The sequence below is a fragment of the Gorilla gorilla genome, chromosome 2 (genome assembly GCF_029281585.2).
Source record: "Gorilla gorilla gorilla isolate KB3781 chromosome 2, NHGRI_mGorGor1-v2.1_pri, whole genome shotgun sequence".
Taxonomy (NCBI): domain Eukaryota; kingdom Metazoa; phylum Chordata; class Mammalia; order Primates; family Hominidae; genus Gorilla; species Gorilla gorilla.
Window position 1 is genome coordinate 121931509 of NC_086017.1, and position 17656 is coordinate 121949164.

The window sequence follows — 17656 nt, forward strand, 5'->3', positions numbered from 1 at the left end:
CAGAGCTCAGGACCTTCGCAGCCTCTATACCAGCATTGGCCCCTGGATCCATCTTATGCACTCTTAACTTGTCTTTTCTCATTCCTTTGACTCCACCAGACTTTGTAGCCCCCACGGCCTGGTGTTGGGTCTGATCACCCCAACACATTAGAAGGTAATTGATGTAGTTCATCTAGGAATGCTTTTTTCTCAGAGAAATAAGAAGCAGTGTTATCCAATGAGACTGTATGCGCTAAGGAAATGGATGGAGGCTTGAGGAGAAAGGGAAAAATTTGAAGTAGTCACTGTAAAGGCTTCAAAAAGATGACTATATATTCTTGCATAGCTTTGAGAACCTGTAGAGAAGTTTGATACCATGAAATATCAGGAATTACAATTGGCACCTTGTTGAGATTTTATGAAGCTACTCCTGATAGGTATGGCAGGAGTGCTGAATGCCATTAGCGGGGGTTAGCAAAGCACACAAGGGCTGATGAGCACATTATTGAAAAGTTTAACATGAAGTCCAGTCTGAATATAAAGGCAGAAAAAGCTAAATGGGAGTAATGGATTTGGAGATAAGTATTGGAAGACAAAGACAAAATTGGAAGACAAAGAATAAATTTAACAGTGATGATAAATTGGTAGGAAAATAGGAGGCTAGGATAGAAAAAACTCTTAAATGAGAAATTCCTACTGAGACCAGATGTTCTCAGGAGATTGAAAACAACCGATTTTTTCAAGGACTTCAAGTAGAAGCAAAATTAAAAAAATAGACACAGAAGTCCAAAGCAGGGGAGGGGGGTTGTTGAAGAAGGGCTACAAACAATGGTCTAGAAGTAGATTACCCAGCCCTATTTCAAGCAACATGGGTTGAAGAAAGTGGAATAAATAGAAGCTTTCTTTTAGAAAAGGCTGCCGAAGATCTTAAATTTTAAGATAAAAATTCATGTTTCATTTAGTTTGAGAAGGTAGAGTGAGCTGTTTGTTTATGGTGGAACAGGGTCCTTAAGGGCCTTATGAGGAAAAGAAAGAGACTACTCAGGAATGGAGTGGGCCTAGGGCCTAGGGAGGCAAGCTAGATAAGGTAGTCAGAAATAAAGAGTTTTGATTTCCCAGGCATGATGGCCGAATAGGAACAGCTCCAGTCGGCAGCTCCCAGTGAGATCAACACAGAAGGCAGATGATTTCTGCATATCCAACTGAGGTATCTGGTTCATGTCACTGGGACAGGTTAGACAGTGGGTGCAGCCCACGGAGGGCAAGCTGAAGCAGGGTGGGCTGTTGGCTCACCCGGGAAGTACAAGGGTTGGGGAACTCCCTTCCCTAGCCAAAGGTAGCCATGAGAGACCGTGCCAAGAGGGAGGGTGCTATCCAGCCCAGATACTACGTTTTTCCCATGGTCTTCACAACCCATAGGCCAGGAGATTCCCTCAGGTGCCTACAGCACATGGCCCTGGGTTTCAAGCCCAAAACTGGGCGGCTGTTTGGGCAGTCATCAAGTTAGCTGCAGTAGTTGTTTTTTTGTACCCTAGTGGTGCCTGGAATGCCTGCGAGACAGAACCGTTCACTCCCCTAAAAAAGGGGCTAAAGTCAGGGAGCCAAGTGGTCTAGCTCAGCAGCTCCCATTCCCACGGAGCCCAGCAAGCTAAGATCCACTGGCTTGAAATTCTTGCTGTCAGCACAGCAGTCTGAAGTTGACCTGGGATGCTCAGGTTTGGAGGGGGGAGCAGCATCTGCCATTACTGAGGCTTGAGCAGGCAGTTTTCCCCTTACAGTGTAAACAAAGCCCCCAGGAAGTTGAGACTGGGCAGGGCTCACCACAGCGCCGCAAAGCCAATGTGCCCAGTCTGCCTCTCTAGATTTCTCCTCTCTGGGCAGGGCAGCTCTGAAAAAAAGGCAGCAGCCCCAGTCAGGGACTTATAGATAAAATTCCCATCTCCCTAGGAAAGAGCACCTGGGGGAAGGGATGGCTGTGGGTGCAGTTTCAGTAGACTTAAACGTCCCTGCCTGCCGACATGGAAGAAAGCAGTGGATCTCCCAGCACAGTGCTCGAGCTCTGCTAAGGGACAGTCTGCCTCCTTAAGTGGGTCCTTGACACCTGTGCCTCCTGACGTGTGGGACACCTCCCAACAGAGGCCAACAGACACCTCATACAGGAGAGCTCTGGCTGGCATCCAGTGGGTACCTGTCTGAGATGAAGATTCCAGAGGAAGGAACAGGCATCAATCTTTGCTGTTCTGCAGCCTCCGCTGGTGATACCCAGGCAAACAGAGTCTGGAGTGAACCCCCAGCAAACTCCAGCAGAACTGCAGCAGAGGGGCCTGACTGTTAGAAGGAAAACTAACAAACAGAAAGCAACAGCATCAGCATCAACAAAAAGGACAACCACACAAAAACTCCATCCAAAGATCACCAACAGCAAAGATCAAAGGTAAATAAATCCACAAAGATGAGGAAAAACCAGTGCAAAAAGGCTGGAAATTCCAAAAACCAGAATGCTTCTTCTCTTCTAAAGGATCAGAAATCATCACCAGCAAGGGAACAAATCTTGATGGAGAATGAGTTTGATGAACTGACAGAAGTAGGCTTCGGAAGGTGGGTAATAACAAACTCTCTTGAGCTAAAGGAGCATGTTCTAACCCAATGCAAGGAAGTTAATAACCTTGATAAAAGGTTAGAGAAATTGATAATTAGAATAACCAGTTTACAGAAGAACATAAATGACCTGACAGAGCTGAAAAACACAGCATGAGAACTTCATGAAGCATACACAAGTATCAATAGCTGAATCGACCAAATGGAAGAAAGGCTATCAGAGACTGTTGATCAATTTAATGAAATAAAGCATGAATACAAGATTAGAGAAAAAAGAATGAAAAGGAATGAATAAAGCCTCCAAGAAATATGTGATTATCTGAAAAAGACCAAACGTACGTTTGATTGGTGTACCTGAAAGTGATGGGGAGAATGGAACCAAGTTGGAAAATATACTTCAGGATAATATCCAGGACAACTTCCCCAACCTAGCAAGACAGGCCAACATTCAAATTCAGGAAATACAGAGAACACCACAAAGATACTCCTCAAGAAGAGCAACCCCAAGACACGTAATCATCACATTCACGAAGGTTGAAATGAAGGAAAAAAATGTTAAGGGTAGCCAGAGAGAAAGGTCGGGTTACCCACAAAGGGAAGCCTATCAGACTAACAGCAGATCTCTCTGCAGAAACACTACAAGCCAGAAGAGAGTGAGGGCCGATATTCAACCTTCTTAAAGAAAAGAATTTTCAACCCAGAATTTCGTATCCAGCCAAACTAAGCTTCACAAGTGAAGAAGAAATAAACTCCTTTACAGACAAGCAAACGCTGAGGGATTTTGTCATCACCAGGCCTGCCTTACAAGAGCTCCTAAAGGAAGCACTAAATATGGAAAGGAAAAACCGGTATCAGCCAATGCAAAAACAAACCAAAATGTAAAGACCATTGACACTATGAGGAAACTGCATCAACTAATGAGTAAAATAACCAGCTAGCATCATAATGACAGGATCGAATTCACACACAACAATATTAACCTTAAATGCAGATGGGATAAATGCCCCAATTAAAGGGCACAGACTAGCAAATTGGATAAAGAGTCAAGACCCATTGGTGTGCTGTATTCAGGAGACCCATCTCACATGCGGAGACACATATAGGGTTAAAATAAAGGGATGAAAGAATATTTACCAACAAAATGGAAAGAAGAAAAAAAAGCAGGGGTTGCAATCCTGGTCTCTGATAAAACAGACTTTAAACCAACAAAGATCAAAAAAGACAAAGAAAGGCATTACATAATGGTAAAGGGATCAAAGCAACAACAAGAGCTAACTATCCTAAATATATATGCACCCAATACAGGAGAACCCAGATTCATAAAGCAAGTTCTTAGAGACCTACAAAGAGACTTAGACTCACATACAATAATAGTGGGAAATTTAACACCCCACTGTCAATATTAGACAGATTAACAAGACAGAAAATTAACCAGGATTTTCAGGACTTGAACTTAGCTCTGGACCAAGCAGACCTAATAGACATCTACAGAACTCTCCACCCCAAATCAACAGAATATACATTCTTCTCAGCACCACACAGCAATTGTTCTAAAATTGACCACATAATTGGAAGTAAAACACTCCTTAGCAAATGCAAAATAATGAAAATCATAACAGTCTCTCAGACCACAGTGCAATCAAATTATAACTCAGGATTAAGAAACCCACTCAAAACCACACAACTACATGGAAACTGAACAACCTGCTCCTGAATGACTACTGGGTAAATAAGCAAATGAAGGCAGAATTAAGTAAGCTCTTTGAAACCAACGAGAACAACGACACAATGTGCCAGAATCTCTGGGACACAGCCAAAGCAGTGTTTAGAGGGAACTGTATAGCACTAAATGCCCACATCAGAAAGCAGGAAAGATCTAAAACTGACACCCTAACATCACAATTATAAGAACTAGAGAAGCAAGAGCCAACAAATTCAAAAGCTAGCAGAAGACAAGAAATAACTAAGATTAGAGCCGAACTGAAGGAGATAGAGACACAAAAACTCTTCAAAAAAAATCAATGAATCTAGAAGTTGGTTTTTTGAAAAGATTAACAAAATAGATAGAACACTAGCCAGAAGAATAAAGAAGGAAAGAGAGAAGAATCAAATAGACACAATAAAAAATGATCAAGGGGATATCATCGTGGATCCCACAGAAATAGAAACTACCATCAGAGAATACTAATAAGCACCTCTATGCTAATAAACTAGAAAATCTAGAAGAAATTGATAAATGTGTGGACAAACACACCCTCCCAAAACTAAACCAGGAAGAAGTCAAATCCATGAATAGACCAATAATAAGTTCTGAAATTGAGGCAGTACTTAATAGCCTCCCAACCTAAAAAAGCCCAAGACCAGAAGGATTCATAGCTGAATTATACCAGAGGTACAAAGAAGAGCTGATACACTTCCTTCTGAAACTATTCCAGACAAAAGAAAAAGAGGGACTCCTCCCTGACTCATTTTATGAGGCCAGCATCATCTTGATACCAAAACCTGGCAGAGACACAACCAAAAAAGAAAATTTCAGGCCAATATCCCTGATGAACATCTATGTGATAATACTCAATAAAATTCTGGCAAACCGAAACCAGCAGCACATTATAAAGCTTATCCACCACAATCAAGTCGGCTTCATCCCTGGGATGCAAGGCTGGTTCAACACAGGCAAATCAATATACATAATCCATCATAAACAGAACCAATGACAAAAACCACATGATTATCTCAATAGATGCAGAAAAGGCCTTGGATAAAATTCAACACTCTTCATGCTAAAAACACTCAATAAACTAGGTAATGATGGACTGTACCTCAAAATAATAAGAACTATTTATGACAAACCCACAGCCAATATCATATTGAATAGGCAAAAGCTGGAAGCATTCCCTTTGAGAACCGGCAGAAGACAAGGATGCCCTCTCTCACCACTTGTATTCAACAAAGATTGAAAGATCTGGCCAGGATAATCAGGCAAGAGAAAGAAATCAAGAGCATTCAAATAGGAAGAGAGGAAGTCAATTTGTCTCCGTTTGCAGATGACATGATTGTATATTTAGAAAACCTCATCATCTCAGCCCAAAAACTCCTTAAGCTAATAAGCAACTTCAGCAAAGTCTCAGGATACAAAATCAATGTGCAAAAATCACAAGCATTCATATACAGCAATAATAGACAGAGAGCCAAATCATGAGTGAACTCCCATTAACAATTGCTACAAAGAGAATAAAATACCTAGGAATACAACTTACAAGGGATATGAGGGACCTCTTCTAGGAGAACCACAAACCACCGCTCAAGGAAATAAGAGAGGACACAAACAAATGGGAAAACATTCCACGCTCATGGGTAGGAAGAATCAATATCATGAAAATGGCCATACTGCCCAAAGTAATTTATACATTCAATGCTATTCCCATCAAGCTACCATTGACTTTCTTCACAGAATTAGAAAAAACTACTTTAAATTTCATATGAAATCCAAAAAGAGCCCATATACCCAAGACAATCTTAAGCAAAAAGAACAAAGCTGGAGTCATCATGCTACCTGGCTTCAAACTACACTACAAGGCTACAGTAACCAAAAGAGCATGGTACTGGTACCAAAACAGATATATAGACCAATGGAACAGAACAGAAGCCTCAGAAATAACACCACACATCTACAATCATCTGATCTTTGACAAACGTGACAAAAACAAGCAATGGCGAAAGGATTCCCTATTTAATAAATGGTGTTGGGAAAACTGGCTAGCCGTATGCAGAAAACTGAAACTGGACTCCTTCCTTACACCATATACAAAAATTAACTCACGATGGGTTAAAGATTTAAAGGTAAGACCTAAAACCATAAAAATCCTCGAAGAAAACCTAGGCAATACCATTCAGTACACAGGCATGGGCAAAGACTTAATGAATAAAACACCAAAAGCAATTGCAACAAAAGCCAAAATTGACAAATGGGATCTAATTAAACTAAACAGCTTCTGAACAGTAATAGAAACCAACATCAGATTGAACAGGTGACCTACAGAATGGGAGAAAAATTTTGCAATATATTCATCTGACAAAGGGCTAATATCATGAATCTACTAGGAACTTAAACAAATTGAAAAGAAAAACAAAGAAGCCCATCAAAAAGTGGGTGAAGGATATGAACAGACACTTTTCAAAAGAAGACATTTATGCAGCCAATAAACATGTGAAAACAAGCTCATCATCACTGGTCATTAGAGAAATGAACATCAAAACCACAATGAGATACCATCTCATGCCTGTTAGAATAGCGATCATTAAAATGTCAGGAAACAACAGATGCTGGAGAGGATGTGGAGAACTAGGACCACTTTTACACTCTTGGTGGGAGTGTAAATTTGTTTAACTGTTGTGGAAAACAGTGTGGTGATTCCTCAAGGATCTAGAACTAGAAATACCATTTGACCCAGCAATCCCATTACTGGGTATACACCCCAAAAATTATAAATCATTCTACTACAAAGACACATGCACATGTATGTTTATTGCAGCACTATTCACAATAGCAAAGACTTGGAACCAACCCAAATGCCCATCAATGATAGACTGGATAAACAAACTGTAGCACATACACACCATAAAATACTATGCAGCCATAAAAAAGAATGAGTTCATGTCCTCTGCGGGGACATGGATGAAGCTGGAAACCATCATTCTCAGCAAACTAACATAGGAACAGAAAACCGAACACTGCATGTTCTCACTCATAAGTGGGAGCTGAACAATGAGAACATATGGGCACAGGCAGGGGAACATCACACACTGGGGCCTGTCATGTTATGGGGGACCAGGGGAAGGATAGCATTAGGAGAAATACCTAATGTAGATGACAGGTTGATGGGTGCAGCAAACCACCATGGCACATGTAACCATGTTACCTATGTAGCCTATGTAACCAACGTGCACGTTCTGTACATGTATTAAAGTATAATAATAAAAATAAATAAACTGAGTTTTATGTCAAGGTTCTTGAGTGCTGGTCAAAGAAGTTAAGGTAAGGGGATTGGGGGATGGATTAGTTTTCTACTGCTGCTATAACATTACCACAGATTCAATGGCTTACAACACAAATTTATTATCTTATAGTTCTGTTGGTTAGGAGTTTAACACAGATATCACTGGCCAAAATCAAGGTATGGGCAGGGTTGTATTCCTTTCTGGAGGCTCTAAGGGAAAGATGTGTCTTTACTCTTTTTTTTTTTTTTTGAGATGGGGTCTTCGTCTGTTGTCCAGGCTGAGGTGCAGTGGCGAGATCTCAGCTCACTGCAACCTCAAACTCCCAGGCTCAAGTGATCTTTCTACCTCAGCCTCCAGAGTTGCTGGGACCACAGGTGTGCATCACCATGTTCACCTACTTTTTAAAATTTTTTGTAGAGACAGGGTCTTGTTATGTTGCCCAGGCTGTTCTCAAACTCCTGGACTCCCACTCTGACCTCCCAACATGCTAAGATTACAGATAGGAGGCACTGTGCCCAGCCTGCCTTTTCAATCTTCTAGATATTGCCATATTACTTGCTTCACTGTTCCCTTCCTCTATCTTCAAAGCCAGTAACCTGTGTCTTACTGACCATTCTTCTGTGGTCACATCTCTTTTACTCTTGTCTTCTACCTTCCTCTGACTTTTAAGGACCCTTGTGATTACATTGTGCCCAACTGGATAATCCAGGATAATCTCCCTATTTTTAAGGTCAGCTGATTAGTAATCTTAATTCTACCTGCAAACTTAATCCCCTTTTGCCATATATTGTTCACAGGTTTGGGGGATTAAAATGTAGACCTCTTGGGGAGCATTATTCAGGAGGTAAACTGCAGAGGTTTGTAAACAAAAAAGAATGATGCTGAATTAAGACAATCTGGTTAATGTAAGTCAGAGTTTATCAGAATTGGTTTTGAGATTTCAATTGGATTGTTGGCAACATGAGCCTAATCAAAATTCCACTCCCCGGCTGCTATGATTGATATGCAATTTCTAAACGTATGTTTAAAATACTAATACAGCTTGGGTAACATAGTGAGACCCCCCCCCCCCATCTCTACAAAAATTAAAAATCAGCAGGTATGGTGGTACATGCTGCTAGTCCCAGCTACTTGGGAAGCTGAAGTGGGAGGATCACTTGAGTTGGGGAAGTCGAGGCTGCAGTGAGCTGTGATGGTGTCACTGCACTCCAGCCTGGGTGACAGAGCAAGACCCTGTCTCAGAAGTATAATAAAATACTAATATTAATATTACTGATAATAAAACTACTACCACACCTAACATTTCTTGGGCTTTATATATTAGGCCCCTTTTAAACTAATTATATGAACTAACTTTCTCCTGAAATTATGGTGAGGAAGAAATAACCATTTTCCCTATTTTCACATGAGGAAAGTAAGATAGTAACTTGCCCAGGGTTACAAGATGAGGATTTGAACTGAAACCCAGGCAATGTGGCTCCAGGGGTTTTACCATTACGTTATCCTCCTTCTGTGTGTCTCTCTGGGTTGGGGGGCATGGCGCGTCTGATGAATATCCGCTTTGGTTTAGATATCAAAGGGTACAAGTTAGAAACAATGCTTTAGGTGATTAATTAGGGCAGGATCTTTTGAAATACCCATGGGGGAAGAAGTGGCTTTTTACTGTACTGAACCTACACAGACACCAGACTTCTTTAGTTCAGTTCAATCTAAATACAACAGCAAAACATCTACTCTTTTCTTTTCCCTCTCTTCCTCTCTTCAACAAATATTTTTTGGTTATTGACAATGTTGAAATAAACTGCACTGGACATTACATAAAGCTGGTTAACTCAGACATGAGACTCCAAGGAACAGTATTTAGCAGAAGTAAATGATAAAATCTGCCCTAAAATTTTGCTCAATAATTTGTAAAATCATCAATTGCATTATTGTAAACCTTTGTCATTTGGTTTTTCCACCCCTGTTTTCTTCTTTATGTTCTGTCTTCTAGTATCTCTCTGCCTCTACCCATATTTTCATTACCTTCTTTGAGTACTTTTTTTTCATCACTTTGCTCTCCTGCCTTTTGTTTTTTGCTTCTCTCAGTTGTCTAGATTATTACCTCCTAGCTAGCCACACCATATATTCAACCCACTCTGGAAATAAACTATTTTATTTTAAAATACTAAAATTCCCCTGAATTCATTTTCTCCTTTCCATCTGCTTTATCACTTTATTTCATCCATGAATGAAAGTTCCGACATTCATTCACTCTGCTCCTTATAACAAGTTTTTTTACTAAACTCCTACTTATAATTCTCCCAAATCCCCCGACAATATATCCGTCTTCACATTTTTCTCTGACTTTTCCAGCAAATCTAATCTTGTCATTCCCCTACTCAAAATTCATTTGTCCTTATGATCGACCAGATAAATTATCCAAAGCCCCTTACAAGGTACAAGCAATCCCTACCTACCCATCTAACTTCATTTTTACCTTATCTCCCAATTCCCCTTTGTGTGGTACTCTCTAGCAGCACAGGCATGCTTGTGGGTTACAGAACACATCGTACTTGGTCATGCCTCTGTAACTTTCCATCTATCATTCTCCTATTCCCTCTGCTGCTTTTCCTCCATCCATATGTAAAATTTCTAGTCATTCTCTAAGACTGTTCAAATATTATCTGTGCTGTGAAGGATTCCCAGTCTCTTTTAGGCAGACCTGAGAGTCCTCCTCTGCTCTCTCACATACTGTCCATCCCTCCAATGTTTGCAAGAATATTGTTATTACTATCTGGAGTCAGGACTTGGGGTTTTCTATGTCCAGTACCTAACACAGACTCCAGTATATAGTAGTTTAATCATCTTTGTTAAAGCTACCTACCCTATTATTTAACCTACCTACCATAATGATATAGTATAGCTCTTCTTTCTGCCTGCATATCAGTTTCTCAAACTATATTTTTTGGAACACCAGCACCTCTACAGGAGTTGTATACTATGAATAGAGTTAAGCTTTAGATAGTTATGTAAAACGTAAGTTTGTTTTCATTGTAAGTTTAAGAGAAAAGTCCAAATAATCTTTTCTCAAATAATTTTTAAAATTTCATTTGTTTGTACTGATACATAATAGATGCACATATTTTGGGGGGGTACATGTGACAACACATTCATGTAATTTGTAAAGATAAAATCAGTATAATTGGGATATCCATCACTTTAAATATTTGTTTTTTCTTTCTGCTAGAAACAGTTGAATTATTCTCTTCTAGCTATTTGGAAATACCTAATAGATTATAGTAAACTATAGTCACCCTAGTGACCTATCAAACACAAGGTCTTCTTTCTTCTATTAAATTGTATATTCCTTTTGTTTTTAATTTCATAATTCTCAAGTGCTAAGTTCGTAAAAAAATCACCTAAACCATCTAAAAATGAGAAATTTATGTTTGTTTTACCATGACCTGGATGAGGAGCAACAACAAAAATACATAGCATATGTATATATTGCTGAAATGACAACATAATTACCTCCAAATTTACTTATTTCCAACCCATCTCTGCTAACCTGGATTACTGCCAATGAAAGAATAAATTTTGTTCATTTGCCTTGTTTTTATTTACATTAATTGATGGAGTTACGTTGGCTCTGTGATTTTAAGCAGTTCATCTTAGAAAAAAGTAACTGTTACAAGAGAAGATTTTGGGAAATAGTCACTGAAAAATAAGTTGAGGTCCAATCAGGAATACAGAAACTATACTATGTAACCAAGGGAATATTATGAAAATGTTACACAGGGATGGGGGGATGGTTCTCTAGATCAAAAAGGGAAGCACTGTGGTGACCTAGAGATATAAGCTGTGGGAAGCTGTTACTACCCTTAGAACTAGAAGGACAAAGGGGAAGGTTTGTGTTATTAGAACTCAGAAGTTTAGAGGAGCCATCCTCCTTAGCTGGGGCTTGGACCTCTGAGAAGTAGAAACAGCCTAGTTGGTGCTGGTACTTTTGAGGAGTCATGAGGACTCTGGGACTTAGAGTGTAAAAGAAGTGGGAGGCTGGAATCAGCTGCTAAAGACAGGATGACAGGTTATTACTACTGAGGTGATGCTGATAGCAAGAAGCAAATGGAAAGGAACAAGTCCCTTTTCTCTTACTCCAGGGGTCCACATTTCCTCCAGTGACCTCTATTGATAGAACCTGTCAGGAAGCCCGTCGGTAAAGGAGATACACAGTTTGCAGAATCCTAGCACCAGCCTTACAAAACCAGGGCAGAACTATGAATACAGAGTGGAGAGATAATAGTTTAATAAACAGCACTAATAACAATTATATCAAGAGTGTTAAGCAATGGTCAGAGTAACCACCTTCCAGCTTAAAAAAACTACATGATCAATCCTATGTTCAAGACCTTAAAGAAGTATAAACCTCTACCGAATGAGACATGCACTTGAGTATGCTATGTCATAATAATCGTTTAATCATCCAGTTTGGAATCTATATGGCAGATATTATTCTAGGTACTTGGGGTTTTCATTTTGTTTTGTTCTGGTTTTGGTTTTTTTGGGGGGACAGGGTCTTTCTCCAGCTGCCTAGGCTAGAGTACAGGGATGCAATCTTGGCTCACTGCAGCCTCGACCTCCTGGGCTCAGGTGATTCTCGTACCTCAGCCTCCAAAGTAGCTGGGACTACAAGAGCACGTCACTACACCCGGCTAATTTTTTTTTTTTTTGTATTTATAGGAGAAAGGAGGTTTTGCTATTGATATGGTTTGGCTGTGTACCCACCCAAATCTCATCTTTAATTGTAGCTCCCACAATTCCCACGTGTTGTGGAAGGGACCTAGTGGAAGGTAATTGAATCATGGGGGCAGGTCTTTCCTGTGCTGTTCTCCTGATAGTGAATAAGTCTCATGAGATCTGATGGTTTTATAAAGGGGAGTTTTCCTGGACATGTTCTCTTGCCTGCCACCACTTTGCTCCTCCTTGCCTTCCTCCATGATTAAGGCCTCCCAAGCCATGTGGAACTGTGAGTCAATTAAACCTCTTTCCTTTATAAATTACACAATCTCAAGTATGTCGTTATTAGCAGCATGAGAACAGACTAACACAGTCATGTTGCCAGGCTCGTCTTGAACTCCTGGACCCAAGCAATCTGCCAGCCTTGGCCTCCCAAAGTGGTGGGATTTCAGGCAGGAGGCACTGTGCCTGGCCTACTTGAGTTTTAACAGTGAAAATATAGATACTTGCTTGCCCTTGTGGACTGTTCATTCTAGTGAAAGGGAACAGACAGTAAATTAGAGACATGTCAGATGGTAAGGGCAATGGAGAAAATAAAGCAAGTTAAGGGCATAGGGATTAGGGTGGGGGAAGCTCTTTCATATGATGTGGTCCTGGAGCGCCTCAATGATAAAGTTAAATTTTATCAAAGATTCAAAGGAAATAGGAGGGAGAAAGTCATATGAGCATACAGGGAAGATCTGTTCAGTAAGAAAGACTTGCATTTAATAAGAGTAAGGTTGGTGAACGTTTTGCAAGTGGATGGACTTTTCTGCGATTTTGCAGTTTGTTTTTTATTATTTGCATAATTCTCTTCACAAAAACTGTGATCCTAACTGGATAACATAAGCTTATTATCAAATATAGTACAAAGTTCAAATATTCTACAAAATATCATTCACCTCTTTTACTAAAGGAAAAGCTATGCGTCCTCACACAGCAGGTTATAAAAAATTTGCTGATGTTAAGAAGAATTAGCTGAAGTATATAATGTCTTACCTCTCCTGTAAAATACCTCCTTTGTTTCAGAGTCAGCTATGAAATTCTAATAATAGTCTCAAACTTTTCACTTGGATTATTTGAGTAAATGTAAAATGCCCAGCACTGTACATAATTACTTCTTTGTTAAGATGTCAACCTTTGTTTTTAGTTAAGAGTTAATGAACCTTGATAATTGGCAAACAATCTTTGAGCCGAAAGTAGGATGGACACCATCAGTACTCTTAACCCAAAACAATGAAACTATTGTTGGCATTAGGATTATATTGCTTTCTATTCAGATAATTTTTTTCTGAAAAAATGCATGTATACTTTGTTATTCAATGGTGTCAGAAATATTAATAAGTTAGCTATAATTAAGTATTCCTTAAACAGTTTGTTATTCAAACAATAAATGTGAACTTATCTATAAAGTTAGAAGACTAAAAATGGCATAGAACGCACTAATACTCTCATGCTAAAGGTTTTTAAAAAATTAATAGTATTTCTGCCCTTGAAAAACATGAGTTGTATATGTAATGTAAAATCTTTTTCTGCGGCCAGTAAAAATTTCCAACAGGGAAGCTTGGGGTGAGTATGTCTAAAATTCACTCATCTGAGGAGAATGTAATTTAAGATTGGGCACTTTTATTATAGAAAGTAGAAATTTGAGTTATCTTACTTTTTAACTTAAAGAATCATCTTGAGAGATCAATGGTGTCCACTGGAAGGCAAGAACTTGGTTCTGGCAGGAAAACCACCACTGGCTGGTAGTATTTGCAGAGCACTTAACCTCTGTGCCTAGGTTCTTGTAGCTGTCAAGTAGATAATAGTAATTGCTACCTTCCGTGGGAAGTGAGCTTGTGCTTTGACATCTTTAGTTGAAGATGCTGTATAAACACAAATTATTATTATTAGAATATAATACATATATGCACATAAAACACCAGCATGGTGCTCTTTTAATGCTTACATAACATCTATAAATAATGCTCTTCCATGCTCTCTCTTCACTTTAGGTCAGAGAAGATCATAGCTGACCACTATTCAATTTCTGTAAGTATGGAGGAAATATATTTGTTAAAGCTCCATGTCATCTTTTTGAGACGAACTTAACCTGCTAATTCCTTATGGTCTCTGTAGCAATTGCCCGATGGCCCCTACCCAAGTTAAGCCTTTGGTATTTTTTGAAATGTTGGCTAAATCACTTTTCTTGGAGATGTGGAGCCATCAGGGAAAACCTGGGGGAATGAAATTGGCTAGTGATATTAAAATTTTGGTTGTTTAACATTTAACTGAGTCTCAACAACGTGTTAAAGTGCTATCTAAACAGATAATTAGCTAGTGGCTGCGCAGTGAGCTGTCTAAATTTAGCAGTGAAATTAGATTTAGGGAATGCGAATATAGAAAAAGAAATTTTCTCAAGGGAAACGGTGGTGTCAGCACAGCTGAGGAATGTCACAATAGCTACATTTTGTCAATTATGATCATCATCAGGGGATCTCCCGGAGCGATGCAGGACAAGGTTTATTCATAAGTGCATCTTGAGAATAGGTGATAGAAAGCCTTGGCTGCAGGAGACAAGCTTACAGGGGACGACAGAGGCAGACAGGCACAGGGAGGGAGGGAAGAGGAAAGGGCTGGAGGGAAAAAGGCACGAGACCGAGCGCTGGGAGACTGGGAGGCAGAAGTTAAGAAAGAAAAAAGAGGTGGGCAGGGTGTAGAATGGCTTGTAGCCTTGGAGGCGAGTAAAGCCTTGTAATCCAGCGGGCGGAAGGTGGGAAGACCCTATTGACTGAAAGCCGAGGACAGCGTGGTCTTGGCCGCAAGCATGCATTAGTTTAGCTGCGACAGGCTAATTTCTGGGCGGCTGATCCTTGTTCAGCTTTCCTGTTACTGGAACACATTTATGGCTATCTCGTGGAGATGACAGGACCTACATAAAATTAATAGTGTCAAGCCTGAGGACTGGTGTCCTCTGCCTTCAATTCGCCCCCTACGCCGGACAGTCCAAATTGTCCACCCTCCTACTCCCCCCGCGGAACCAATGTGGCAGTGGCTCCAAGGTCAAGCCGCCGGTACTGTGCGAGGCGGGAGGATGGAGACGGCAGGGCGGGCAGCCACCTGGGGTGAGCGAGGGTCATGGTGGACCACAGACGCTCTTCTTATACGGGCAAATGTTTAATACTTCCCGAGGTCGCTTCTCTGCCATCAAACGAAAACAGGCAAGAAAATAAAACTACACATACGAACATGCAAAGGAAACAAAACCAAAGAAAAACACCAACGCACTCGTTGGGGGAAATCCATGGCCTCCTGTTGCCAGTCGCCCGGCGTGGAAAGTGGACAGCCCAGCGGCCAGTGAGAAGCAAGAGCAAGAAAGCAAACCTTCTGAGACCCCTCTCCTCGCCCAGCTCCGCCGACCTTTCTACCAAGCCGCCCTCCCAGAGAAAAGAGCAGGAAAAATGCCTGTGCAAACGTGCCTTGGCGAGCGGGGGATAAGTGGGCTGGGAAGAAGGGAGGGATTCGGAGAGCACAGCTGTCCCGGGGAACAGGAAGGAGGAGAAAGTCTCTCCCTTCAGTGCCCCGCGCCCCAGCGAGGAGGAAGATTACTAGTCCAGCAGGCTGCGTCCAGCTTCCTACACATGAACCTTTAGCATGGGCAACGGAAGGGCAGCCCCCTCCTGCCTTCCCCTCCCCACCCCTCCCCCCACCCCGTCCCAGGTCCCCGCCACAGGGAGAGCGCCGCCCGGGAGAGGAGAGGGCCGAGCGTGATTGTCCCGCAGCCCTCGCCTCAGTCGGCGCCGGGGCCTCCGTGGACCCGCGAGGGGTGGAGTGGGCGAGACCATTGGAAAGGCAGGGAAGGGGGGAAACCAGGCAGGAACGAGGGGCGGGGCCGACTAACCTATTCCAGATTTTCCTGTCCCTTTTAAATCTCTGCTGTGGGAGAAACCCCGTTATCAAAGTGGATGAAAAGAATATTTTTTTATGAAAGGGGAGGAGCATGTGTAGGAGGGCGGGGTGGGAGGAGACAGGGCTTGCGCCCGGGGATCAGACGGGAGCTGGAGTTGCGCGGGGAGGGCGGGCGAGTCGGGCGCCCGCTCTGAGGGTCGGTTTCTTTTCCCCCTCTTGCGTGGGGCGGGGTGGTGCGTTCCGAGTTCCCAGGAGTTCGAGGCGGGCGGGTGCCGGGGGGAGGGGAGTGGCGGCGGCGGGCGGCTCCCGCTTCAGCCTCGGCAGTGGCGTCGGCGACGGCGGTGTCGAGGCAGCCGCCAGCGCTCGGCCGAGTGTCAGCCGGCAGCGACGGCGCTAGAGCTGGGAGCTGGGGACACGCGCGCCGGACCTTCCACAGCCTCCGCCCAGAGCCTGAGGCGCCGGGGCCGGGGGAGCCGGGGGGCGGGCGGGCGAGCGGGCCGGGGGGAGGGTGGGGGATGGCGCGGACCCTGCGGCCGTCCCCGCTGTGTCCTGGAGGCGGCAAAGCACAACTTTCCTCCGCTTCTCTCATCGGAGCCGGGCTCCTGCTGCAGCCCCCGACGCCACCTCCGCTGCTGCTGCTGCTCTTCCCGCTGCTGCTCTTCTCCAGGCTCTGTGGTAGGTGAACCTCGGCGGCCGGCGTGGGCTGAGGGAGCCGCCACTGAGGGTGCGGGCGCCGCGGCCGGCTCTGCCAGCCGTTCTCTGGGGCAGCGAGGCGGTTGGCTGTGCGAGCGAGTGCCGAGTTCTTTGGCTGGAAACTTTTCGCCGCGCCCGGGGCGAGGCCCTGGAAGGGCCGGGCCAGCGAATGCTGAGCCGGCGGCCCGCTCCCCTCCCCCGCGGCCGCGCGGGTCGCCGTGCGGATGGCCGAGGGTTGGCGATGGTGCTTCGTGCGCCGAACTCCGGGTTTGCTCCGGGGACCGTTACTTCCTCGCTCATTCCCTGGGAACCCTCGTAGGTTAAGGTGCCGGGATGCACGTTTGCCGCTTTTTTTTCCCGGTGAAACTTGAGCTGTGAGCCCAGAAACCCTAGGGACCGGAGCCCGATGGAATGAAGCCTCCGGGTCCACTTCTCATGGCCTTCCACCCTGGAGAAGGCACCATTTTAGCCCACCCAGCCGCAGAATCCCCTACAGCTAGTTTTCTTCTGTCTTGTGCCCACTCCCCCGGCTCTGCCCTGACAGCTTCCGGAGCTCTCTAGATTGACCCTCGTCCCTGCCTTCCAGCTTGGGGGACGTCTCTCACACTGCCCGTGCTTATTTTACCAAACCGCAGGAACAAGATTTACGTGTTAAATACCTGATTTCATGGACTGTGTGCCCCGGCTGTTCTAACCAAAACAGTCACGCGCCTGTTTCCCATCTGTTGACCCTCGTGTT

General features: G+C 43.1%; 1 protein-coding gene and 1 pseudogene across 6 annotated transcripts in view; one reads left to right on the top strand and one right to left on the bottom strand.

Moving 5' to 3' along the window:
• Positions 1-16024, bottom strand: part of LOC101139767 (uncharacterized) — a 175049-nt pseudogene extending 159025 nt beyond the window's left edge.
• Positions 16025-16345: 321 nt separating this feature from the next.
• NECTIN3 (nectin cell adhesion molecule 3) overlaps positions 16346-17656 on the top strand; it is a 128289-nt gene continuing 126978 nt past the window's right edge. For 2 of the 6 annotated variants that reach the window (XM_055383958.2, XM_055383957.2), the window contains exon 1: positions 16510-16899. In XM_055383958.2, coding sequence (XP_055239933.2) covers positions 16740-16899 — 160 coding nt within the window. In that variant the 5' untranslated portion in view covers positions 16510-16739. Of the gene's footprint in view, positions 17233-17656 lie in introns of all 6 variants that reach the window. The other 4 variants (XM_031009475.3, XM_031009476.3, XR_008678720.2 and 1 more) reach the window with 4 other exon arrangements.